The sequence below is a fragment of the Gavia stellata genome, chromosome Z (assembly GCF_030936135.1).
Source record: "Gavia stellata isolate bGavSte3 chromosome Z, bGavSte3.hap2, whole genome shotgun sequence".
NCBI lineage: Eukaryota > Metazoa > Chordata > Aves > Gaviiformes > Gaviidae > Gavia > Gavia stellata.
This window is the reverse complement of record NC_082637.1, coordinates 53,316,994-53,344,599: the sequence shown is the minus strand read 5'-3', so window position 1 is coordinate 53,344,599 and position 27,606 is coordinate 53,316,994. Positions and strand designations below refer to the sequence as shown.

General features: G+C 45.4%; 2 protein-coding genes across 2 annotated transcripts in view; one reads left to right on the top strand and one right to left on the bottom strand.

The window, feature by feature from the left end:
• LOC132320730 (E3 ubiquitin-protein ligase RBBP6-like) overlaps nucleotides 1–7,813 on the top strand; it is a 33,561-nt gene extending 25,748 nt beyond the window's left edge. Inside the window, exon 4 of the mRNA XM_059834020.1 lies at nucleotides 7,767–7,813. Coding sequence (XP_059690003.1) covers nucleotides 7,767–7,813 — 47 coding nt within the window. The remainder of the gene's footprint in view (nucleotides 1–7,766) is intronic.
• A 1,984-nt stretch (nucleotides 7,814–9,797) lies between these two features.
• Nucleotides 9,798–26,683, bottom strand: LOC132320729 (E3 ubiquitin-protein ligase RBBP6-like). Its single transcript, XM_059834019.1, has 5 exons — nucleotides 26,518–26,683; nucleotides 23,213–23,312; nucleotides 20,486–20,580; nucleotides 9,934–10,006; nucleotides 9,798–9,840 (listed from the first exon to the last, which is right to left on the bottom strand). Exons 1-5 carry the CDS (start codon nucleotides 26,681–26,683, stop codon nucleotides 9,798–9,800), a joined length of 477 nt encoding a protein of 158 aa, XP_059690002.1.
• Between the last annotated feature and the right edge of the window lie 923 nt (nucleotides 26,684–27,606).

Sequence of the window (27,606 nt, the reverse complement as noted above, 5' to 3'; positions counted from 1 at the left end):
GTTGAAAAATAAGGGTTAAAAGCTCCCCTCGTCGGGGCCGGCGGGAGTCGCTCGGGAGCGCCCGGCCTGCGGGAGGGCAGTCTGCGGACCCCCCCGCGAGGGGTTCCGCGGCCCGGGGGGAAGCGCCGGGAGGGCAGCCGGCAGCCGGCAGCTCCCCCCCGCCGCCCCCCCGGGTCTGCAGCGCCGGGGGCCGAGCGCGGAGCGCAGACGGGGCGAGCGGGCGCCCGCGCTGCCGCCTCCCGCGGGGCCCTGCCGGGGTTTCCCCGGGGACGACCGGCGGCTCCAAAGGCGAAGGAGCAGCCGCCCGTACAGCGGGAGGTAAAGCACCGTCCCTGGGGCCAGACCCACCCCTGCCGCGGCGGCAGAGCTTGGCGAGGGGCGAATCCGGTCCCTTGGCCGGGAGGGGAGTGGGGCGTGAAGGTGCGTGCTGGGTCACCCCTCCTCCCCTGCCTTTAATGCACAGCTTTAACTCCCTTCCCCGTACCCAGCTCCGCCGGAGCTTCACCAGAGGTTGATCCCAGCGATTAGATCCCTTGTTATCCAGGCACTCGTGTGCAGGAACTCTTACTCTCTTCTTTAGGAACTCTTCTTTAATCCGGTGGTTTTTCCCACCCTCCATTCCACCCTGAGCTGAGAGACTGTGGTCAGGCACTGGTCACAGAATTTTATTTTAAAAAGAAACGGGAATCATCCAGAGAACACCGAGGAGTTCAGAGCTTGTGAAGTGTGGAGCACGGTGGCGAGCTGAGCTTTTACTGGTTTCTTCTTTGCAGGAAGAACGCGCAGCACAAGCTAGAACACAAGCGCCGTGCACCTCCAGGTAAGCCAAGTTGCTTAATACAGCTCAAAGCAGGGGGAAAAAACAACCCCAACCCAGCAACGGATAGAAAAATGGGAATTAAATGCTTTCAGCTGCTGTAAGTGAAGAACACCGTATTTGCAGCTTGCTGCGTATTACACTGCGCTCTCGCGAATAAAAGATGGTATAGTGTGGTATTACCGGATCTCTGTATTCTGCTTCCCCCCTTCAGAGCTGGAGTCTCACAGTGAAAACAGGGAATATATTCAGGTGTTACTGAAGTGTTTCTCAGCATTTCCAATGGACACTTTGCCTTTTTGGGAGCTTTTTTGTGATTATTGGACTTGGAGGTTTTTTCCGCTTGAAATCCCAATGCAATTCAGAGCGGAGCAGAGCCGTCATGGCAATTTAATGATAATGTGTTTTACTGCAAACAATCGGGATTATGACATTATTAAGGAGAAATTGCACCCCGGCCGCGCCCGCCCCGCCGCCGTCCCCCGCCCGCGGCCCCGTTATTCCAAACTGCTGCGAAAGGAGGAAAAACAAATGCACACGCGGGTGCGCGCGCGTGCTGCCCACCCGGGACGTGGGGGGTCGCCGGCGGGACGCTCCCCACCCCGCTCCCCGCAGCGGGGCTCGGCGGCGGCGGTGGCACCGTCTCCCGTGGGAGCTGCTCCGCGTCCCGGGGCTGGAGCCAGCCGGGCGTCCCCGGCCAGGGCCCCCTCGGTCCCGGAGCTCCTGCGGGGGGGCGCGTTTGGGTTCGGCAGCCGGATGCCTCTTCCACCCGCTTCGGTGCCGCCGCACGGGTGGGCGTGGGGCAGCAGCCCCGGGACAGCCGCTGCGGACCCCTCTGTCCCGGGAGGGGAGGGGAGGGGCGGGCCGGGACCGCCGCGCCTCTGCCCTGCGCCCGCCGGGGTCTCTCGGTCCCGCCGGCTGCCGCCCAGCGAGGGGGGTTCGGCGGAGCTCGGCAGGGGTGTCCCGGGACCCGCCCGAGGAGAGCTCCTGCGTGGGCAGCGCCCGGGCCGGTTCGCCTGGGCGGGGGCTCCGGCACCGGGCCCGGCCCAGACCCGCCCCGCCGAGTCCCGCCGAGCCGAGCCGAGCCGAGTCCCGCCGAGCCGAGCCGAGCCCCCCCCGGCCGGGACGCAGCGGCAGGGGCGGGCGGGGCGGGCAGCGCTGCCCGCGGGCGCGGTGCCGTTCCTTCCGCCGCAGGCGATGGCGGGCAGGAACCGGCCCCTCGGCACCGCGCACCGGGCGCTGCAGCTCCGCGTCCTGCCCCGCTCCGGCGGTGGAGGGGCGGGAAGCTGCCGGGGGCCGGGGAGCGAAGGGCCGGGGAGCGCCCCGGGGGTCCCCGTGTCCCGGGCGGCGACAAGGACGCCGAGGCCGAGGGGCCGAGCCGGCTGCCGCCGTCCCGGCGCTCCCCGGAGGCGCACGGTGCCGGCCGGGACGAAGCCCGCGCCGGCCCTCGGCCGCACCCGCGGCAGACTGCGCCCGGTGCTCGGCGCTGCCGGCCGGCCCGGCCCCGCCGCCGGGCTCGGTAGCCAGCCGGGCTCGGTAGCCAGCCGCGCCAGGGCTCGCCCCGCTCCCGGGGGCGCGCCCCGCTCGGGAAGCCCGGCCCGGGCTGGCCCCGGGAGGGAACCGGCTCGGGAGCGTTTTCCTGCTGCCGCCGCTCCCGCCCGTCCCCCGCGCAGGTCTCCGCCGGGCTCTGCCCGCGGGACGGGACCCCTCGGGCTCCGTGTGCGCAGCCCTGCCCCGCACGCTGGGGACGGGCAGCAGCGCGATCCCGCTGCAGCTGCTGCGGGGACAGACCCGCGGGGGAGAAGGGGCGGGCGGGGGCGCGGGTGGGGGCCGCGGGAGGCGGCGGGGCCGGGCGGGCTGCGGGTGCGGTCCCTGTCCCTACACCGGGGCTCTTCGCCCGCTGTGCACAACGCCCGTCAGCACCGGGAGCCGAGACCTCGGTCTGTATCGCCGCTCTGCAGAGCGCGGTGCCGGGCACTGCCCATCACCCAGCGCACCCCTGGGACACACGCGGGGTCCTTCGTACGGAACAGCGACAAAGACAGAATCACATCGCAGTCCCTGACTGGTCGCTCACACCAAAGTCCGTCTGCGCCTGTCTTCATTTTAATGTCACTCGTTACACTGAGGGGGACCTGTACTTGCACCTAAAATCTCCTCCGAGGGGCCCATTTTTTACTCTTAAAATCACTAACTGAGGTTAGTTTGGGATCCCAGTCTTGATGAAATCCCAGACTCCTTCTCCACAGTAACTCCCACGTCCCCACACGCCATCCCACACACTCAGTAGGTTGTTGCTGTTACAGGACATGTTGAAAAACAAGGGTTAAAAGTAAGAGAGAAGAATGTAAAGAAGATACTTCGTAACAAGTGTGCTTGGCACTTAGAAATATTAGAGGTAAAGACTGTCTCACCGACTCTCTGCTAACTAGCAATAACGATTAGCGCAAGGACGAATAGTAGAAAAATACAATGGACTGCCCAAATAGTGCCCTAGAGTTAACTCGTCTCATTATAATCTCATTCTAATGCTAAGGAACACACCTCCTGGTTAGAAAAGCCCCAACCCAATTAAGCCCCCTACTCTCTGAGCATGCGTGGCGAATTAAAAGAGAACTGTAACTTTAAGATGAAGTAAGAAAAGTATTAACCAAGAGTTAATTAAGGGGTAGAACCAGGAGGCGTAACTAACTTTGTTAACTGTCTTAAATACCTGTCGTGATTTTAACCCGGTGTGCATGTTAGGAGGAGAAATCCCCTTGCACCCGGCGCCGCCATAAACATGCCTGCTTTATAACTCTGTGTGTTGTGAAGTTCGTTTCCGCGTGTCGCTGCCCACTCGAAGGCCCTCGCACAGCACCGTTGTCTTCGCCAGGACGCGTATCCCAGCGACCAGGGTGAGTCTCCGTCCCCGTCCTCAGGGATACCTGAATTCCGTTGCTATAATGTGGTTCCATTCACAGCGATTCCCCCCCTTTTGAGACTTATGGATATGTCCTCTAGCAGAGGACAAGGTTTTCAGTGCGATTTCTGTATTTGATACCCAAGGGAATTTTTTCCCTCTGCGAGGGTTTCTGTGCAGGCACGTGCATGAAACACGGGTGTTTCTCTGTGCCCTAACTGGGACTGGTGACAGCCGGGTGGGTGGGAACGTGTGCAGTCAGGGAAGGAGCTTCACTCTGTTCACAAAATTGTAAACACAGATTCAAGTTCTACGGTCAAAACAGAGCAAGAGTTAACCTCTACTGTAGCCTGAAAGTCTGCACTGTATCCTCTGAGTGTCCTTGAAAGAGGCATTTCCAACCTAGTGTAATTTGTACTTGTTCAAAACAAAGTCCAAACCTATTGCAGCTTAAGAGTGCCTATGTGGTTAGTGAGAAGAAACTAAAATAACCAAACCCGCTTGAGATCAACTTATTGTTCCGCAGTATCTCAGAGAGGGACCCTTGTCAAATGCTCACAAGTTCTTAAAAGTCGAAGGGGTAAGGAAGCTGTCAATTTGCTGCTAAAAAAGCATTTAAAAAAATATTTCAGTTTATTTGAAAAGGAAGCATCACTACAGGAAACTGTTTTTCAGTGTAGTTTATAAATTAATCAGTTAATATCTCATCATTTATAAATGCACAGGGCTGTACTTTATGAACACAGTATAGTTGCCTGTCAAAATAAAGCACGGGTATATCAGCCCTGAAACATGAACTCTGCCCCTCCTGCCAGTAAGTTTAAAAATGCCAAAATCACTGTACCCCACAAAACCCAAATAAAAACACCAATCCCAAACATCAGCCATTAAAGTAACCCACCACTTTGCCTAGAAAAAAATAAACTGCTGAAGTTATTGAAATGAAGGTGTTTACCACGACAGAGTAGCCCATAAAGACTGAGAAAACGGGTTTCTTGTATTTTATTAGACCACAGGCCATACTATCCCAGTTTGTTTGGGAATTGTGAAAACTTAGTATTATTCTCCTTGCTATCAGACCAAAGCCCATTTCTAATGATGATGTAAACATGGATTCAGAGCACAATCCTGTAATAGTTTTCTCCACTGCAACCACACTCCTCCCTCCCAGCTACCTACTGGAACAGCTTGCAGGAATGAAGTCCTCAGGCCACTGGTTAGTAATGGACTGCAGTGTTTAGTGAGAACGAATGCTGAAGGGCAGTTTTTCCACAAGTAAAAAGCGTAACTCTTGTCTTGCTCTTTTTCCAGTATATTGAATTACATTACGCCACAAGCAGCAGCAGTTAAGCTTACACTAGTAAAACATCATCAGAAAGACACATCGCTGCTCATTATGTCTGAAGTTGTTCAAAAACGTAGAAGAACATTTCACCGTGTAAACTGGACAGCTCTCCTCAAGAGGCCACTAAATCGATCAGCAGAGAGATTAAAACCCCTCCTTGGAAAAAGCTCCTGTCCTTTATTCCCTCATGTGGTGGAAGAATTCAAGGGAGCAGTTTTAGCAGTCTCGGGGGGGGGAAAAATACCTACATGCAGAAGAGGATTCCTCACTCCAGTTAATCCTTCCTTCTCCATATATTTAGGAAAGCACATACAACATTTCTGTATTACCAGCTCAACAGTTCTTGAAGATGTGCCTTTGGAGAGGAGCACCCAGATCTGGAAACAGACACCTTCTTTCCATTGCAAGTCTTACCATAAGACCCACCCTTCCGTCTTTTCAGAACATTTTGCACCCAGTTCTGTTAAAAAGGAAGCCTGATCAAGTACTTTGAAGCTTCATGCACCGTATGCCACTCTTTTTTACATGTGGGAAAGACAGGCCTATGTTTTTACCACTATCATTTTGTGTTTTTTCAGAAGCCAACAAGAAATTAGGAAAACTCTCAATTGGAGTCTTGCGTTAAACAGTCCAGTATTGACCAGTAACTGAAACATAACAGTTAATAAACTAATAGTGAGTTCTTGTATTTTTTCGGGAAGCAGTTATTCTCTGGCCTGCAGGCAACAGTCTCATTTCTTCGAGGAGGTGATAGCACTCCTTTCTACTGAACGGTTACCAAAAGCAGCAAATAGATAATTAATGTGCTATTTAGAACGTTTGCGCAACAACCATCTTCCAGTGATCCAACATTCGTGGGTCTTTTGTTTTTTCCTTTAAATTTCCATGGAATTACATCCTGCCAGTCCCTCCAGTCAGTCACGTTGAAACAACAGCTCCATGAAACTTGTATACAACCCCAAGATAATACTGCAGAAGAATTGGGAAAAAAAAGCCCAAGCAACAAACAAACGTAAAACCCCAGACTCGACAGTCAATGTATTAACTCCCATTTCAAACAGAAGACTAAACAGCAACGAACACAAAGCAAGTGGGAAAGGGGAGGCGAAATAGGAGGAAAAGGCTAATCTCACTGCTGGAGTGCCACATTTAAATTACAGTGGTTTTCTAAAACAGGACAGCAGCATCCCTGCGGCTACCCACAACCCAAAGCAGGTAAAGTCAGAGCAAACCAGAGGGAAATGTTTTTGCCTTGTCTTTTGTCTTTCATTTACTTTAATTACTATGAACGAACACGAAGTCTTCCCTCCCACTCCAGGACTCTTCCTTTTTTTTTTCTTTTTTTTTTTTGAGACATCTGTGTTAGGTTATGGTAAGATGCTACTTAGAAATGTAATGCAGAGGTGCCAGGGAACACACGAGTCTAAAAGAATGAGAACTCTATTTATGAACATGTGAGTTGTGTTTATGCACATGCTAGTAAACAAAGAGAAAAAACAGCCATGCAATTGTCCATGTTCCAGAAACGCTTCTATTTTGGCTCTTGCACCCCCCCCTGAAATGTCCATAACTTACAGCTAATTAAAATCCTCTGCGAACATTGTCTTAGTTAAATTAACGCAAAATTAACAAAACATATGAAAAACAGTAAACATCCTTTTAAGAGGAAGATGTTTTGACACTGCCTGTCTTTGGCGACTGCCCCTTCACTTTTTTCACAGGTGGTTCCATTTGCGGAGATTTTTCACAATCTCTCTCTGCCTTCCCTTGGGAAGCTTCAGCTCGTTTTCTGATACTGCCTTTCTTAGGAGATGAAGCCCTATAGGGAGACTTGGACCTTAAAAAAAACCACAAGAAACATAAATGAAGTTAATTCAAAACAGTCACTCTTCCCATTTTTTTCCTTCCCAAATTTGGTTTGGTTTTCTTCTCCCTCTCCATATGCTTATGTCAAAGCTTCTTTCAGCTGTTGCCATAATGCTCCTGCAAACTGAAGATCTTGATCACGTGTAAAAGGTTCTGCTTACAAGACAGAAGAGCTGCTGCTTTGGTAGTGTGAAAACAAACAGGAAGGGTAAGGCTATTTCCACTCCCTTCTAGCACATGAAACTCCCACAGCTATTGATTGGTTTCAGGTGGTGTATCCTGGCCTCTACTGGTACGTGAACACGCACATTTTTCACTACTCCGCAACGACATGGGGTGCAACTCATTTTTGCTGCAGTAAGATGCAAAAAGAGCAAGTCTTAGTGGCTACAGTGCACTATCAAACATCAAGAAAATGCCATTTAGCCTGAAGAGAGTAAAACTCCATTTTAAAATGCCAGCTTAGTCTATTTACCTTCACTACTTATTTGGCAAATTGTACAGGATGCAAAATACTTGTACTGCAATCCTACGTACAGGACTATTTAATCAACACTTCTAGCCAGACGTCCTAGCAATATCTTGCACGTACCTCTGGCTCTAACCAAGGATAGTGACCACATTTCAAGAAAAGTCCTATCTAAAAGCTTCTGAGCTCAGCCTCTTGCACTATGACTCAATGCCATTCCTCTAGGAATATGAGCCTCCTATCACTCCTCTAGGAATATGAAACTCCTATCACTGCTAATCCCTTGACTCATCCAGTCCACCTAACAATAGAGGGGTGGAGTGGAACTCCTCCCGATTTTTCTCGACAGTCTGCTTCCCCATTACAGATGTGCAAAGCAGTTACCTGGAAAACGAGCGCCTGCGCTCCTCTTGAATCTTTTTATATTCCATCAGCTCCTTAGCAAAATCATCTGTAAACTCCTCAGGCTTGGACTTTTTCTCTTCCCTGTTAAAACAAGTTTGACCTTTATTACAATTAGAGTTTGACCTTTCTTACAGGCAGACACCAAGAAACAAAACACGGCCCATATGAGAAAATGTATACTGCATGCAAATGCAGAAGGTGAACATCCAATTTAAGCAAAAACAGTTCAGCATTCCTACAAGTTTTAGGGAAAGTGTTAGAATGACGTTTGTCTTGGTTTAGTTTTAGATGTTTACCATCTGCAACGCAAAAGCATGGTGGAAAAAACACTGTGTCATTTTTGCTTATGTCACATGCACTTCAGTGTAACTGCAGTCCGATACACCATTGAAATACAAAAATGAAACCCAATGCAACTTGATTGAGCCAAACACTTACTCCTCTTTAAGTCTCCGTTGTTCTCTGTAAAACTCCTCCCTAGATAAGGGAGGCCAAGAGCCTCCTGGCTTGTATCAGAAACAGAGTGGCCAGCAGGACTAGGGAAGCGATCGTCCCCCTGCACTCGGCACTGCTGAGGCCGCACCTCGAATACTGTGTTCAGGATTCGGCCCCTCACTACAAGAAAGACATTGAGGTGCTGGAGCGCATCCAAAGAAGAGCAACAAAGCTGATGAAGGGTCTGGAGAGCAAGTTCTACGAGGAGCGGCTGAGGGAACGGGATTTGTTTAGTCTGGAGCAAAGGAGGCTCAGGAGAGACCTCATCGCTCTCAACAACTACCTGAAAGGAGGTTGTAGCCAGGTGGGTGTTGGTCACTTTTCCCACATAACAAGTGATAGGACAAGAGGACACGGCCTCAAGTTGCACCAGGGGAGGTTTACATTGAATACTAGGAAAAATTGTCTTCACCGAAAGGGTTATCAAGCACTGGAACAGGCTGCCCAGGGAAGTGGTTGAGTCACCATCCCTGGAGGTAGTGAAAAGAGGCGCAGATGTGGCACTTGGGGACAGGGTTTAGTGGTGGACTTGGCAGTGTTAGGTTTGCGGTCGGACTCGATGCTCTTAAAGGTCTTTTCCAACCTAAATGATCCTGTGATTGTATAAAGGAGGTGCTTGTGTCGTTGGGATGGTATTTGCATGAGCCGTTGGTACTGCTGTTGGTAGCCAAGCTGATGACATGCTTGCAGGAGCTGGGGGATTTCCTGGAGGGGGGACAGTGTACCCAGCAGATGGAGGCTGACCAGGTGGAAACTGAGCAGGAAACTGCGGTGGTGGTACCCGCAGCGGAAGAGGAGTGCATGGAGTGGTGGAGGAAACGAGGGATGGGTCCTGGGTTTTGTTTTGATTTATCTTTAAGAGTTTATAAACGCAATGCACCCTGACAATCGATGTATAACAGACATATACCAAAAGGAAGGACTAACTTGACACGGCAATAATAGCTACAACAGACTCCTCTCTCGCCAGCTGAGAGAAAGCAGCTTGGCCATGCGAGATGACTAAATTGAAGAAATTCAAATTTGCCATAAAATGGCAGCGTTGACTTTTCCAATAGTTTGGTCAGTCACTATCAACTGAGTTGTTAAAAAAAGAATGTTGGCGGCTGATGCCTATTGGGAAATCAAGTTCTTCTCCAGCCCTATTCAGCCAGTAACCAAAGGGTGGCTTTCCACCTGATCCTTTAACTGTATTTCATTTTTAGATGCAATTACGGTTTCCCCAAAAAGCCTTCATTTTTCAGAGTCCTCTTTTAAGTCATGTACTGGAGGTGGTTTTTCAATAATCGTACTGCAAGCGCCGATCCCCTTTGTTAATGCCAATTCAAATGAAGCCATTTAAAAATTCATTACCCTTTGTGTTCTCCACAGCAGTCTGTGCATACTTATTTCATTATAAATCAGCTGTTGTGTAAGTTATGTGTTACCGCCTCATTTAACAGGTTACAAGTAGTAAGATACTGAATGTCTGCGGAATACTTACAGTTCCCAGCCTGGTCTACCACCTGCTGAGCGAGTTGTACTGGCTCTCATTGGACGACCTTTTGGAGTGGGGAGAGGAAAAAGCAAAAAATCCCATTCAGTTTCTCTGAAGATAGCTTCTTCAAAGAAATTCTGCGGTTACAGGTACTTACCAGTTGTGGGTATGGATTGTCCTCGGGGGCCCAGAAGACTTGGTAACGCAGGTTGTCCGGGAACCCGACAGCCCTTGTGAATCAATGCAAAGAGTCGGAAAATAAGCTCTACTAAAATACAAGAATGACTGCGTGTGTTGAGATACAACTTCCCTTCTCTTCCAACAAACTGCTGACTGTCAGAGGGGAAGATTCAGAAAGTTCAGCAGCACTCACCAGAGCAGCAGGAGATATAACAGTCATGAGCGGTGGTGGAGGTGGCGGCAGTGGCAGCTGCTGTGGCTGTTGAATCTGCTGACGGAGCCTTTTTGTGTAGCCAGTTCCATTTTTGAAGTTGTTCACAGCCTAGAGGCAGAAAAACATTGACAGAAAGGTAGTATGAAACTTCAGTAGACAGACGGAGAAAAGCCTGCACAGAGTAAAATTCCTTGCGTCCTTGCTTGGTAAATGCTACCAATCCTAAAATAAATCAGCATACAGATACATGAACACATCACATTAAACCCTGATACTAATGATTGGTAACTCAGAGTATCTGTATTTAAAGTACTTCTTTGTAAACCCCAAACTTGAAAGTGAGGCAATCATGTCAAACAAAAGGGTGACCTGAATTTGCCAGATTGTCTCTAGAGTTGTAAGCTTCTGTGACAACAGATAATGTATTTGAGCAGTAAATTGAGCCTCATTCAATTCAGCCTTGCTTAAGGAGATGGAAATTCTTATTTTCTTCCCTTTCCGCTTTTTACAGAGACTTTTCCTACGAACAGTTTACGTAACAGTCATCAGGTTACCTTGCGTAGGAACTGGTTGGCAATTAAAGAATCAGGAGAAACATCTGTCTGATGACACGTTGGGCATGTATGTTCCTCAGAGTCCAGTAACACTGTTCTAATACCTGTGAATCATTAGAATCGTCAAAATAGTTTTCAGCCAAACTGAGGAAATTTTGGGGGGTTCTAATCAATTATAAAAACACGCATATGATTAATGGGTGAATATGGTCTTGAATTGAAGGAACATGAAGCTCTAAATGTTCAATCGTGCAAAAGATTTCTAGTATGCAGCAAATGACTCTACAGTTTTGATATTTCACTACTGTAACATTTGAAGATGTCTTGATGTTTCGACTAGCCTTTTTCGCACTACCTAGTACAGTGAGAAGTCACCAACATCAATGTTCATGAATAAAACACATCTTAAAAAGCCATTAGTAGGTTTGAGTTGGGAAGGTTTTAAGCAACTCTCCTGCGGAGAAGAATGTGGATTAAATGCCTAACCATCCATTTGTGGCAGACCACAGCAAGTCACCGAAGCTGGCTATATAATTTTGTATGAGAGAACAGGCTGTGGACAAACCAAATGCACTCGGTGTCTAACACTGTAATCACCTGCACAATTCTGCACTCTTCTCACGCTCGTTCTTCTGCACGTAAAGAGGATTTAACTAGAGACGCAGAAAGGGAAAAAAGCTCTCTGCCTTTTTTTTTCCTTTCCATGAGAAGAGTCCTTTCCTATCCAGGGTATTGTGGCGAACGAGTGGTTTAGGCCACTTAAAGAATCACCGTCAAGGGTATTGGCAAAAGGGATTTTAATAGAAGTTTATGAAAAGGTGACTGATGAGAATTCATTGGCAAGGTTCACTCTATTACTTACTAACACATAGAAAGGAAAATGGAATTAGAATCAAATCAGAATGATTTCTACAGAGAGACGGGAGAAACAAAAGGGTAAAGAGGACCCTCCCGTTGAGTCACAAGGTTCAGAATGCACCCCCTTGCTTTCTAAACTCCTGCTCAGAGAGGAGTTTAAGTGCGGCTGAATCCAGACTTAGTCTCAGACTTGGTCAATGGTTCATGTCTAAAGGATTCTATGTATTTAGCAGCAATCTAAGGTTCGTTCACAGTTTAAGGCGGATCACAAGATTTTAGCAGCACTTCATCATTGATGAGTCTAACGTTTGCACAGTGAGTTAATAGAATTTACTACAATCACAACAGTGACTTGATTACAGATTTGAAATGGTAATATTTATACTGTACTTGTTATCGGGTATTCAAATTGATTCACACACTCACGCACACAGTCACAAATAGAGAGTGAGAGATGTACAAAGGTACCTGTTAGAAATTCCCCTCGAGTTCTATGAAATATTCACTTGTCAGCATTTCTCAACGGGCAAGGGTTGAGCCTCCAGGAGGAGAGGGTTTCAGCCCATGTCCCGTCGCCAGCTTTCGGCGGCAGTCCTCTGAATTTCGCAAACTGGAGAGTTTGCGAACTCCAAGAGGCGTCCCACTTGGAGGGAGATGCTGTTTGCTGCCCGCTGCGGTCCAGGAGAGCTCAAAGGGCCTCACTTGGGACTGCTGTTTAAAGGTTTGCAAGATGATTGGCTTTAGTCACTAGCAAAATGATGGAATTTGGGTAACCGTGGTGTCATTCCACTTGGGCTACGATCCTGATAAGGAATGTCCAGGGCTGTCGGGGAGTGACTGATTATTCCATTGTTCCCGCTCCCGCTACCAGCCTCGGTCAGGTAACAGCAGTGCTTGGTACGGTCAGAGTGGCCCATGACGGGGTTGGGGGGAGCCATGCACTACCGCAGGTATACTTAAGTATTAAATGGAACTGGGAACAAAGTCATTTCATTATCGCCTCTTTCTGCTTTGAGAAGATCAGACATGATGTTTTGAATTAACAAACATGGGAGTAACACTTACATTCGTCACAAAAACTGTTTCCACAGCAGGGAATAACAGCGGCATCAGTCATTATATCTTTACAAATGACACATGACAGCTCCTCTGGAAGAGGATCATCTGAGAGGGCGGAGGAGGAGAAAGAGGAGGAGGAAGAGGGCTCCTCTGGTAGAAAGGGAGGCTTTTCCTTCTTTCCTCTAGCATAAGCTTCCCTGGAGGGGGGGTGGGGAAGAAAAAAAAAAGAAAACAGTTAGAGGTGGGTAAAGGAAAACTTTTCTGAGCTTTGGATTTAATCCAAGGAAGATAACAGATGGAATTCTCCTCACTCTACATTTGCCTTCTAAAACGTAGGCATTTAGTTTAAACTACTTTCCTCGAGCCACCACACTAGAAGAGGGAGGGGGGGACAATTTTCCTTCTGCAGAACTCTGCCATTCATTGGATCAACTAAGACATTAGCTCAGACTAGACAAGTCATTTCTGACAGCTAGAAAGCAGGTGAAATGAATCTCACCTCTCTTTGCCAGAGGGTAAATGTAAATTGCAGGCTCAGGAGAAAGTTAGTCTCCGAGTAATTACGTTTTATAAAGGGAAGAAGTCTGTGTTACAGCTTCTACAAAAGGAGATCCATGACAGAAAACCAGAAATGCTACCAAGTGTGTTTTCAAACAGCCCCTCTTGTCAGCACACAGTAGTACGCTGGCCAACTTGGTTGCGCTGCCACTCAAACATTTACGCATGGTTTCTCTCGCTCACTTTTTGGTCAGTCCAATTAATGCCATACTTACGCATTAATCGTTGGGATTGCATATTTTCCCCTGCTTGTCAGCATAGCACCCTTTGTATTGGGATCTTCCACCTCCATCATGAAACTCCTTGGAATTCCGGTGCTCATTTTAATTCTGGGAACAGACTCAAAATTTTTGTCCTGTTCAGAAAAGAAATGCAGACATACCTCATCTTAAGACCCACACGTAAAATGGCATTTCAATGATTATTTGAAGCAGCAAAAGCCTGTAATCCTCTCCTGTTGCCTAGCGTAAGGGTTGCTCGACTAAAAGACTGATTGTCCTACAATGAATATAGCCAAGACGTTCCAAAGGCTTGAGCAGCATTTTGAACTCAATCGACATTCTTTGGCTCATCTTCAGGTTCCTTAAGGGTGAAATATCCCTCAGCTCACCATCCATTCAGAGAAGAGACACAAACCCGCTGCTCCTCCACAGCGCAATTCAGAGTGAGAGCTTAATTTGGTGCTCTGAATCAGTCACTGGAGAAACTTACATTCACCACCTAGACAGGAAGGTTGAATTCATAGCTCAAGCACATACATTCCGTGACTAACATTAAATGGCATGAATACTCACCCAGAGACTTGTGTAATTAACACATGCAAATATTCAATAGATGGGGTCAACAGAAACCGCCTATTCTTAGACAAAATACTACAAACTGTGAACTGCCATTAAAGAGAGTTAAAAGCATAAAAATTTCCCCTAATATTGCAATATATAAAAATATGCATGAAAGTTCACAGAGAAAGCTCTATGCACACATTTAATGTCTATGACCTCAAAAAAAGAAAATTTCACATTTGTGATTCCAGGTTTCCCTTGAATTTTGAAGGGCTTTGCAAAATTGCCACATAACCTCTATATTTCACCCCAAGAGAAACAATTCTTCCTAGGAGCGTTCATGGACTTGTTACCTAACTGCCAAGATAAAAAAATGAAAAACTAAGTCACACCACAAGTCCCCCACAATCTTACCCCAGTTGTTGGGCAGTTCTTCCTATAGTGGCCCGGTTTTCCGCAACGAAAGCAAGTATATGATGGTGGAGGCGGAGCCAAGGGTTTCTTCATGTAACTAAAAGGTTTTGGGGAAAAAAAGAACAAGGTATGCGTGTGTCTCTCGTGTTGAAACAAACATCTCTACAATTTTTCCATCAGCTTCAAAGGACAGATTTGACATTATCAACACTTACTTGATTGGATCATACGCACAGCAAGACTGCATCATCATAGCTTTTATTTTCTCTTCTTCAGAAGCATTGGCTTCAGCCAGATCGGCGGTCTGTCGAAGAGGTAATTATTGGACACACACGTTAGAAACACATTTAAGCCCACCCAGCCAAAGACACCACCATTCACCCAGTCCTGTAAAGAGCAGCACAACGCTAGCTGAGGTTGCATGAAAACAGCTGCATATAGAAAATATAGCTGCCCTGAAGACGTTCTGGGGAGTCCTGATGCCATTCCGTGCTGTTTATGTGCCTCTTAACCTACTTGAAAAGAGCATTCTTGGGCACTCAAAAGCTTAGGCTCTGTTTGGACCTTATGTAAAGACCTCTGTAAGCAATCCCATTTTCTTCCAAGTGGACTGAGGCGATGTGTAGAAAAAATGAGACTATCCCCTATGTTTAAACTGATTTTTAAGCTCCAGACTATTTGCAGGGGAAGATGTCCACTGGACATTTAATTGAGAAAGATGTATGCAAGTATCATTATTTACATTTTGCAGCATTAAAGGACACACAAGAGTCGGGGGAGTTGTTTCTGCTTGCTGAAAGTCAGCTTCAGACACAGACGCCTTAAAAGGAATCCAGCTTTTTATAATCCCTCAGCAGGACAAAAGATGCTTTCCAGTAGAAATTTGACCATCATGTGCAGCAGGCAGTCACAACTGCATGCCCCCCCCGCCTCCTAACTTCTTCATGGAAAGTGATTTAACTACAGTAAGCAAAACCTGCACTTTTTTCCAGATGACTGTGGCCTTTTAACATACAAATTGTAATCTAAACCTTATGCAGAACTAGAACTTCAACTTAATGACGCCAGCTGATTGTTCTTCAGTAGTATTTGTTCAAACCTTTTTATTACACACTGGTCCAGGCACAAGCAGGGTCTAAGGGAGTGACTGTAAATGATGTGGACCTTCAAGCACCTATCATTCAGATTAACCTCTCATGTTTTTGTTTTTCTAGGCATGCAACCAGCTAGTTTCCACGTTTTATTAAATGGGAGTTTCACAGACACAGTTTTTTCTCAATAGTAACATAATCCAGGTCGACATCTATGAAATCATCGCCATTAACATATAGAGAAAACTTTACAGATACTTGACTGATTCCTTTGAACCCAAATGGCTTACAAAACACATCCAAACCCCACAAAACATTCCTAGGAATAGACCAAATCTCCAATATGGCATTTAATACACAGTAAGAATAAAACAGAAAACTTCTTACAACGCGTTGCCTCCACGCTAAGCCAGACTGCACTAAAGAGGTTAGAGGAAGTAATAGTTTTGAGCTGCTTTATGTTATGTTCCTGCATTTTTCTGAAATACTTGAATTTTCTCAAAAGCTGAAATGTGTACTCCACTTGGACAGGTTTTCGCATTTCAGAGTAAAACTTCACATGAGTTTACAGAACCAAGGACACGTTTAGGGACAGCACTAATGGAGACCGCTTTCTTTTGGTGGTTACCTTCCAAACTAATTTTTTTGGATTTTTTTTTTTCCAAATGTACACAATTTAATTTCTCCACTGAGAGTGGGAAGAAGTTACCAGAGGGAAGAGATTTCTCTTTCTTGGAAATGAACCCCTGCCTCACTTTTCAGATGAAAGAACTAGCTCCTCTGCATTAGGCCCTGCCTTCTCTCATCTTTGTAACTCTAAAGACTAGGCATTTCATTGGCTAGCACTGTGCCTTTTCACAAAGCACGATCGCTAGTGCTTTCCCAGACAAAGTTACCCATTGTTGAGCAAAAAATGCAAGCAGTTCCGTAGCAAAACATGGCATTACAGCAGTTTCAGAAGCTCACATCTGCTAATATGCCACACATGCACCTGGGTATGTTCCTCTAAACAATTAGATACATTTATGCAATTTACACAGTCTGCAATCAAGCAAATTAGATTGTGTTGTCCACACTCTATATACTACAATTTAAGAAATTGTGCAGCATTCAAAGAATGGATCTACAACTGTAAGGACTAGAAATCCAAAAACAGCCACGCAATCGTCCACGTTCCGGAAACGCTTCTATTTTGGCTCTTGCAAACCCCCCTGAAATGTCCATAACTTACAGCCAATTAAATTCTTCTGTGAAAATCCTGTTAGTTTCCAACACAAAATTAGTGAAACGTATGAAAAACAGTAAACAGCTTCTGAAGTGCTGCTTCTTTGTGTCTTGAAGATGAGTAATACTGCAACATTAAGTTGAGCCTGGAAAGGTACTCCCCTTCTATCTTCCCAAACTGGCAACTACTCTTTACGGGATAGTAGCAGAACATACAGACATTTTACAGTTAAAATAAATACTTTAAATTATTGAAAATTAAATTCAAGCTTTGCTCACATTACAAAGGTTATCCAGCTCTGGATCACAGTATAAGGTCTAAAAGTATGAAGCAAATGTTGTTTGAAGAGAATATGTATGTACCTTAATAAGCTGGGCCAGCGAAAGAGGTGCAGAAGGGTCATCAATCTGTTCACAAAAAAATAAACACATATTCAAGTTTTACAGTCAAAACAGAGCAATAGGTAACCTCTACTGTAGCCTGAAAGTCCGCACTATATCCTCTGAGTGTCCCTAAAAGAGGCATTTCCAACCTAGTGTGATTTGAACTTGTTCAAAACAAAGTCCAAACCCATGACAGCTTAAGAGTGCCTATGTTGTTAGTTGGAAGAAACTAAAATAACCAAACCCGCCTGAGATCAATTTATTGCTCCGCGATATATCAGAGAGGGACCCTTGTCAAATGCTCACAAGTCCTTAAAAGTCGAAGGGGTAAGGAAGCTGTCAATTTTCTGCTTAAAAGGATTAAAAAACATATTTAAGTTTATTTGAGAGGAAAATGTGCCTTTGGAGAGGAGCACTCCGATCTGGGAAAAGAGACCATTGCAAGTCTTACCAGAAGATCCACCTTTCCTTCTTTTCAGAACATTTTGCACCCAGTTCTGTTAAAAAGGAAGCCTGATCAAGTACTTTGAAGCTTCATGTACCGTATGCCACTCTTTTTTACATGTGGGAAAGACAGGCCTATGTTTTCTCCTGGCAGGCACAGCCACTATCATTCTGTGGTTTTTCAGAAGCCAATGAGTAATTAGGAAACCTCTCGATTGGAGTCTTGCATTAAACAGTCCAGTATTGACCAGTAACTGAAACATAACAGTTAATAAACTAATAGTGAGTTCTTGTATTTTTTCAGGAAGCAGTTATTCTCTGGCCTGCAGGCAACAGTCTCATTTCTTCGAGGAGGTGATAGCACTCCTTTCGACTGAACAGTTACCAAAAGCAGCAAATAGATAATTAATGTGCTATTTAGAACGTTTGCGCAACAACCATCTTCCAGTGATCCAACATTCGTGGGTCTTCTGTTTTTTCCTTTAAATTTCCATGGAATTATATCCTGCCAGTCCCTCCAGTCAGTCACGTTGAAACAACATCTCCATGAAACTTGTATACAACCCCAAGATAATACTGCAGAAGAATTGGGAAAAAAAAGCCCAAGCAACAAACAAACGTAAAACCCCAGACTCGACAGTCAATGTATTAACTCCCATTTCAAACAGAAGACTAAACAGCAACGAACACAAAGCAAGTGGGAAAGGGGAGGCAAAATAGGAGGAAAAGGCTAATCTCACTGCTGGAGTGCCACATTTAAATTACAGTGGTTTTCTAAAACCTGATAGCTTGGCTAAACTAAAAATTCAGCCAGGAAGGATCCCAGCTGTGCTTGACGGTGCTAAATCAATGGGCACAACTCTCTGCATTTCTGCAGCCTCTAAGGACAAACACCAACTAGAGCTCCTTGCAGTTACTGAACTCGTAATCCTAAACCAAAAAGGATCCCCTTTCTTGCTTTGGCTGTAGTTAATGGTAGGACAGCAGCACAAATGTGGAAGTCTAGGTTGCCAGCTAACATAAGAGCAAGACAATGAAGAGTCAAAGTATAAGCTATTGCGCATCCTTTTAAAAAAAATGTTAACTCATTTGCACTTTGCTGCTTTACTGTTCAACAACAATTGCCAAGCTTTCCAGTGATTTATTCCCACCACACTAAGATCCAGGTTCTGCTTTGAAATACATACAGAAATACGTGTATTAACAAACCCAACCAAACAATAGAAACCCCCCACCCTTTAGACCAAGACCTGAGCAAGCTTTAAGAATAAAGCTCAGTGTGTCTCCAGAGCTAGAAGCACCTGAGGCTGCTGTGCTTTGACAGGGAGAGAGAGAGAGAGCTTGTAAGGAGAGATGCAAGGCTTCCACCCACCCTGTGGCTACCCACAACCCAAACCAGGAACAGTCAGAGTAAAGAAGAAGGGAATGATTTTGCCTCGCATTTCATTTGCTTTAATTAGTTCTAACTAGTCTTCCCTCCCACCTCAGGGTTTTTACTTTTCTTTTTTTGTTTTTTGAGACATCTATGTTAGCTTATGGTAAGATGCTACTTAGAAATGTAATGCAGACATGCCAGGGAACACACGAGGCTAAAAGAATGTTTTTTTCTGAACACGTGAGTTGTGTTTATACACATGCAAGGATACAAAGAGAAAAATAACTGTTTTCAGGAAAGAAAAACCTGTCAGAATTAGATCAAATACTATAAACGTGGTTTATATAAATGCATTACATTGACTACTAGGGTCACTGGGCCAGTTAAACTAACTCAAACTCACAAGGAGAGGCATTAAAAACACCACATGGACATTTTTACAGTATATAGAATATTTTGAAATGCAGAGTTACACATCGTATTTGAGCCAAGTGGCAAATCAAGATCTAGACCACTACCAGTCAAGTATTTCCTTCTATTACTTATTTATATTTTAGCGGCAGAATGACAGGGTTTTCAAACCTGAAGAAAAATGCTGCCCCTTTTCCAAATGTACATTCAGAATGGTGCTATACTAAAGAAGGGCTTAACCTTTGGGAAATTAAAGCAGCATCCAGCCCTGAAGTCACCCAGATCCAAAAATGGGCTGCAGGCAGAAGTTAAGAGAAATGACAGGGATTACACCCACTAATGCACCAGGCTCTAACCTTGTGCCATAATTTGTACACTGGGTTTTAGATCCTTTCATTTGCAGGCAAACTATTAAGCTAAACTGATTAGTCAGATGAAGTGATCAAATGCAGAACTTGACAATACCACTTCGTGTAGCAATGCTATTTAAATTCACCGCCATCTATTAAAGGCATTTACGTACTCAGATGGGCCCAAACAATATCATTTCAATTATACGGTTTTTGGAACAAATACCCAAGTATTTACGGACCTGAAAAGGAATCATTTAGCTGCACAGAACTGTCCTCACAACGTATGGGATATGTTGGTTTTGGTATTTGTTTGAAGCCCCAAGTCAAAATTAAGAAAGAGTACCAAGTTTAACAAGAATGGTTTCTCAGCTGTTTTTGATAACACTTTCAAGAACCATTAGGCAACAAAGGTATTTAAAAACAACAGCTAAGTGATAGGCTGTGGAAATGGCAAAAAATACACTCCAAACAATTTGTACTGCGAGAAAGAAAAAGCACACAACACTCGATACAAACATCCAGAGTACTAGCAGTAGACAGACAGCTGCAGAACATGGCGCCATGTTCTAACACGTTCTAAAAACCATCATACATTATCTGTACAACACACAGTCACACAGGAAATATTCTGGCATAGTCAGTATGAAATACAGTGCATTACTAGGCACAAATACCAAGATTCCCATGAGAACTGTGCAAATGATGGCATGACTCAGTTTTTACTATGTTGAATCAAGGACATGCTATTTACAACATATTTACTGGAAAATATATTAAGCTAATGTTTGGAAAATTAATACAAGGTTACATTGTTTAGAATGAAGTGCAGTGTGTAGGAAAAAGCCTGAGATTGTGTTTTTACATACCGCTTTTGGTGTTCCGCTCACTGGCGCAGTTCGACTTCTAGAAGAAGAAATAAAGGTGATCAGAACTTCAAATAAAGCACTTGTACCCAACATCGAGCAGTGAAAGCCCGTTGTAAAACCACAACATCAGAAACATTATCTTCTCATAGTCTAGTGAATATGGAAATTTATTCATATACATAAACTCTTCTCTCTTTTGATAACACTCAGTGCCACTAATAAAACCACCCAAAATCCCATTTCTACTTTGTCACAAATTCCTCTAAGACTTACAGATCTAGAACACAACAGTGCAAGAGGAAGTCCTCGCATATTTTGCCTCTGCTGCATTAAGTATCTAAAATACGAAGTCTGTAGTACAGCTTTGTGTTCTTAAATAATCAAGCATCAACATCTGAAGGTAACTTTAGCCAAGCTGTATGCCCCTAGTCTTACAAATAGGCACCAGAGAGAGCACTTCAGTTTCTAAGAAAGAACAGGGATAGTCGAGACCCTTTGAAGTGCAAGTTTACTTAAGAGTAAAAAATCAGTCCTCTGACAAAGAAATAACAACAATGTCAGCAGCATAGTCTTTAGAACAGTGTTTCTTTGTGGAAGCCCAAGCACTGTGTTCAGACATTGACCATACTTAGCCATGAAAGTGCCAAAATACTACATGTGTTACATATGCTATGTTAACTAAGAATAGTAGTAGAAATGTCACCTGAAAGCAGTTCCTAGGATTTTGTGCGATTTAGGAGCCCTGTGGGGGGAAAAAAAAAAAAAGGTCTTAATTGCCAGAATTCGCTTGAAGATAATCTTGAACATGCTACAATATCTTAGGAAATATTTATTGCGTTTGAAAACCTGCTGAGATTCCACATACTCATTGATCTGTATCTGCAGGCTGCTCATCATGAATCAGACATTCAACCACTGATGTAGTTAACAAACAATTCAGACATCATCCAAAGTGTCCCATGAGCAGAGGCAATTCCGAGGCTACTGTGGAACTAAGGCACAAATAGAAAGGCTCATGCTTCCTGCCACTACTACAACAGCACCAGGCTCGCAGCTACAGCCACGTACCTCCTGAAGACGAGGAAGCATGAGGAAATACTTTAGATGGCCACACATGGGTTTCTTCATCCACTGAACCTGAAGAACATACTACAAGGGGAGTAACGCACTTTGAAGGCCTCTCCACCATTTCAGCACACATTCATCATTCCCAAACACTAACCACTCTACCAGCTGTTTCTGCAATGCTTCCAGCTGAAGGAATAGAAAGTTGATCTGCCTGGTTAATTTTCAACGTTAGAACAGCGGTGCCATTCTTTCCTTATCCCCACATCCAGCTATTTATTTGACCTTTGATGCTTGCAGCACCTATCCTCTCATTTTAGGGCAGCATTACAATAGCAAGAGAGGGCGCCATCCAACCAGAAACAGAGGATGCACTGACGAGGCAGCACTAAGCATACGTATATCAATTAATCCCCCAAACAAGGCCGTGTTTATAAGCACCATGCTGTGGCATCCGGAATTACTAGCGAGTGCCTGAAAGCAGTGCAACAACCATGGCACTAATATGCCCAGAGTTTACGTGCAGAGCCACATAACTTCAGGGGTTTTTGCTTGCAAATGCTTCATGAACACCAGGATGCTGCTGTACTGTTTCTTCCAGACACACTGTAACTCATCAGTCTACTTTATTTCTTGAGAACCCACGTTACAAAGACGTGGCAAAACCACAAGCTAGTAACAGCTACTCATTGTGGTGGAGACGCATATCTTTAAGGAGGCTGCAAAACATGACCATTCAAACAATGCTAATGTAGCTGATACAGAACTGGACTGTATGAATACTGAAATGACAGCCATAATCCTGCAGTCACGATTGCATTTGCATTGCTGTAATTGTAATCAATATACCCCATTCTCTGTCCTCTGTAAATCTTAGGAACACAGAATTAAACCCTGGAGCAGAGATATCAGCTTAGGGGAAAAGCAGGCTTAGACAGACAACTAGTAACATTTGGGAAGGTCCTAAACTGCTTACGCAGTTTCAGGTTTGGAAAGGATTCACTGTTCCTTCATCGTACTCGCACAAAAGGCAGTACACTTTAGGATATTGTTCTTTTTCTCTGCCTGAAATGGGCATTGTCTTTAGGAAACTAAGAGGAATCACTTATGAATGCCACTTCTTGTTTGCGTGGTTCATCAGCAGGCAACCTTGGTCTTTCCTCTCTAGCTAGTATGCAAAAACCCCAGATTTGGGGCAAAAGAAAACCTGCCATATCCTACCCCCTGCTCCTCCAAATGCCAGAAATAGTCAAACACTCAGAATCAGACTCTTCTGAGATGGCAACAAATTCGAAGTTTACAGTAGAATGTGTATCTCCCTCTACTATAAAAGCAATAAAAGCAAACACACAGAATGAGGAATCTCTCCACCGAGAGGAAACGGGGTCTACAACTTGGCCTTCAGAACAACCAACCCCAAGAACAAACACAAAAGAATCATCGCACAAGTTACCAATGTTGGAGTTCGAACCCCGTGTCCCAGCAGGCCCAAAAATGTAAGTCTACTTTGGGACAGATGCATTAAAATCTACCCCATAACAACAAAACTTGACAGCAGCTTTAACAAGAAAGAGCCCATCTGAATGTGCTTTATGGATACTTACAGAACACAGGTTTTGCTGGTAGCTTTAACTCCTCCCGCAGGGATTCTTCTAACGATTACTGAGGAGTTCTTAGGAATCAGGGCCTGATCATCAGTGTATTCTGAAAACAACATTAAACCAGGAAAAAACAGGAGTCAATTCCTAAGAATGTGTATTAATCTGCAATTATATAGCACTTCAGAGAATCCCTTTAGGGATACAGAAGCAAAACTTTATACGTAACATCACGCTGTTACCGTCTCAACACACTAACGGTACATTTCAAGAAATCTTCAGGTTTGATAATCAAACACAAGCAGCAAAATCTTTTCCAGTTTTTTACAATAGTTTGAACGCCAACAGCGAAATAGTCTCAAAGGTCACGAAAGGAGAGCCTGCTAATGCATGAGGTTCTTTCCTGACCTAGCTTAAGTTGCTTTTGCTTCCATTAGGCTACAAAACCAATAGATCTTTGGAGAAAACCAAAGCACAGCAAAGTCTCACCTGCATAAACCAGACTCTAAAGTCTGACTAGCTTGCCCCGCAACAGAACAGGCACTTAGCTAAAGCATGAAAACTCTGCGCCAGCGCTTTTGTGGCTGTTGACTAAAACCGATACAGCTACACTGCTAGTGCTCCAGACTGACAGAACAGAGAAGAGAGTCTGCCATTGCTGCCTATTTCTTGGAGCTTAATCCATCAACAACCACACTTCTCAGCTGCTCAGTGGTTTCCATTGAAATGGAAACAAAACTGGCAGGGCTAGAGGATTCTTTCTGGTCCAGATCACAAACCACTGGATGAAGACCAGTTCAGAGCCCCATTTTTGGGTTTCTAGCATTGTTTTTGTATTTTCCCTGATAAGCAGAATAGCACATTCTCCAAGTGCTTGGAGTCAGAATGTTACAGGGCAGGAAAGAGTACTCAAGAGACCTGAGTTCTGGAGTCTGCAGTCCTTCCACTATATTGTGAGAACATCTAGTATAAAAAACAGGTCAAGAAATTCAGATCAAATTCAAAGGAGGCAAGTTTAAATGCCTCATTCCTGAGTACAGGCTTTCTGAAGGGAATTCTGCCTTTCTAGAATGTGTCTCTAGAGCAAGCGTGGAAGAGGACACACACCCCCCCACCTTTTAAAATGGGTCCTAACCATCCATTTTGCTTTCCCAGCATCTTAAAAAGAGTCCATCAGAAATTTTTTTTCCACTGATACTTAAAATCCTGTTTACTTTTAGCTTGTATTAGCATTGCTTCTATGACTAGATTTCCATTATGAAAAGTAACAGTTACTGAACTGTAAAAGCTTAGAGGAGTACTCAGAAAAATCTGAACAAGTAGGCCATCTTCACTCAAGGTCCACTTGGTTCTTTCCAAGATCACGTCAGCGTTTAGTCAGTCACAGATTATGTTATAAAAACCCAATACTTCATGACCACATGTAAGAATTCCAAACATCCCATTTAGGCAGAATATCCGGGCCTAGTTTGTTCCTTTATCTTCCGAAGGTGAGTTTAAGCATCTACATCTGATTAATAACAACTGAAATTCATGGTTACCCATCTAAACCAAAAATTTGACATAGACATAGATGACACTGAAATGTATTCTCCAGCTTTAGCTCTGAAAACCCCTGGGGGATTTTTGCGTTTTCACAAGGAAAACACCCTTACCCCTTGCTTCAGTAAGCACCTGTTTCTCTAATATAGCAAGCGTAAGATTTTATGCTCATTTTACAAAGGTCAAAGTGCAACACAACCTGCCTAGAGGAGGATCTTGTCGCTGTTAAACAAGAGTGATGCTCTTTAAAGCAGGAAAGATACTCCTGCTTGAACTTCACCTTCAGGCAACGCCACATTTAGCAGGACCTAGTGAAGCAGATACTTTGTCTTCACTGTCTTCGGATTACATATGAAAACAAAGCAACACACTTTGTAAAATGGCTATTACGGATATTAGAGTAACGCTTTGTGGGGGAACATATTTACGAGCATAAATTTTTCTTCTGAAATGTTGTGTTCTGTTCCTCACCTGCTATAACAGAACCCACGTGCTTGGCCTATTTCAAAACATTTTTTCTTCTAGTGATAATAATTGGGCTCCTTCAAAGTTTATTACCATCCAGCATTCTGGTTTTAAGGCTCTGTTTGACACAGACCCAACTACTACAGGACTGACGTCAGCCAGTCGGCCATTCAGCCTGCTAGCATTTGTGAAGCTGGAGGTACGTTAGCAACTGATGACAAAATTCAGAGACCCTTCTGCAGCAAAGCCCTTAAAGCAAATTAAACACTGTTCAAAAGGTCTTGACCATTTTCTTCAATACTACTAGAAAAATTCAAGCCTTGTGAAATGTCTCTCTACCTACGCATGTCATGCAATGCAATGGCATCCCTAAGACCCCTAACATTGTGCCCTTAAGTCTCTTCGCAGACATTCTCCTGAAATAGTTTCAATACCTGTAGATACACAGCGAGCTTTAAGTCCAATCACTTGAAAGGCCAGGGCTGAAGTTACAGTTACTGCAGCGTACATATTTTTCTGTTTAAGTTTTAATACATCAAAGAGGAAGAGGAAAAAAACCACTAGTCCACATTTCAAAGAAAGGCTGTTGTAAGAGTGTCAGAGAACCACAGGAAAAAAAAAAAAAGAACTTTAAGGACTGAAAACACTTTATAAGTCTTTTTATTTCTGAAAAGTCACAACCCAGAGTCTTTAATCACATTTAAACTTATCAAGATGGCAGATTACCAAACTGAAATGTCATACCAAAACCATTATCACCTCTGAGAAAGAAGCACCATTTATTAGATTTAAAAGAATTTATGACTGCTCTAAGAACATTTCTTATGTATATTCACTGTAAATGTTCTGCCATAAAACCTCAGTATTGCCCTGATGTGGTTAGCATGTAGTACCAGGAAAAAAAAATCACAGTTAGAAATGGATGATACAATGATGTTCAATAGCATCACTTTCAGCTTACTCTGTTTTTATAAGATATCCTCCCACATTTCATTATCATTTTACCTAGAGGAATTCCAGGAAACCAAAACTTTGGTAAACACTACATGTCGCACATCAACCACGTCTCCTTCTACGCCTAGCTCCGTGTCTAAAACACAGATCTGAAGGTAGCTGTCGGAAGAGCAACTACAAAAGAACAGCTCTGTGAGGCCCCCAACACAAGTCACAGCTACCGATCGTGGCCGAATCGCATTACCGCTTCCCATCCCGCTTCAGCCCCGGCACCGCTTGCCCTCCCGGTCCCCCCACACGCCGGCGGGATGGGCCCCAGGCTGACTCCACCCCCGGCTGCCCCCACGCACCTTCTTTGCTCTGGGCGTTGGTGATCTGCAGGTCGCAGTTGGCCGCCTTCAGCTTCTCGCGGCCCATGATCTGGCGCTTGAGGTCACACAGGGAGATGTGGAGGCCGTTGAAGGTGACCGTGGCATAGTTCAGCTGGGAGGAGAACTTATAGTGGACACACGACATGGTCGGGGCCAGGCGGTGCCTGCTCTGCGATGGTGTCTACCACGGCAGACCGCGTCACGACCTCTGTGTTGGCGGCTTGAGGAAGGGCCCACTGAGGGGGTCGGGGAAAGCAGCACCCCCTGAGGTCGAGCTCCTCCTCGCAGCCCAGGCGGGCGTCAGGCAACGGGGAGAGGCCTCTGCAGCCCCGGCTCAGACCCACTCCCTCTCTCGCACACAGCGCTTCCAGGCCCAACCGCTCGCTATGGCGACTCAGGCGCCCCTGCCTCAACATTCCGCAGAGGGGTTTCCCTTGCCTCAACATTCCGCAGAGGGGTTTCCCTTGCCTCAACATTCCGCAGAGGGGTTTCCCTTGCCTCAACATTCCGCAGAGGGGTTTCCCTTGCCTCAACATTCCGCAGAGGGGTTTCTCTTGCCTCAACATTCCGCAGAGGGGTTTCTGGGCCGACAACCGTTGCGCACGCACAACAGCCCCTCGCACCCGGTGCATTTTGACAACAGGCCCGTGTCACGTGAGCGCGGCGGCCCCGCCATCTTCTTCCGAAGTCTGAGCGCCCTATAGGGGAGGGCCGTTACCAGTCCATGTCACCGCCCGTCAGCCCCGGGCCTGTCACTGCCCCCAGCTGCTCGTGTCCCTGCTGCCCCCCGGCCCATCACCCCCCGGTGTCCTGTCACCCCCCAGGCCTCTCACTGCCCGCTGTCCCTCCTGTCAGCCCAGGCTGGCACCACCCGCTGTCCCCTCCTCTCAGCAGCCAGGCAGGGCAAGGCAGCCTGGGGAGATGCAGCGGCCTTTTCCTGGGGCCCTCGGCTAACGAGGACGAGCTTCCACGACAGCTTAGTTTAGATCTTTCAATGCCTTTTGGGTTTCCTAAGTCAGGAAAGCCTTTTGATTTCAGTGCTGTCCTCTATATCCAAGGGAGAGTTGG

Coding starts and splice junctions, on each gene's coding strand:
- LOC132320729 (XM_059834019.1), bottom strand. CDS start 26,683: ATGTCGTGTGTCCACTATAAGTTCTCCTCCCAGCTGAACTATGCCACG. Junction 10,007..20,485: donor TGCACTTCATTCTAAACAAT/GTAACCTTGTAT, acceptor TTGATTCACAAG/GGCTGTCGGGTTCCCGGACA. Junction 9,841..9,933: donor ACAATCCATACCCACAACTG/GTAAGTACCTGT, acceptor CCACTCCAAAAG/GTCGTCCAATGAGAGCCAGT.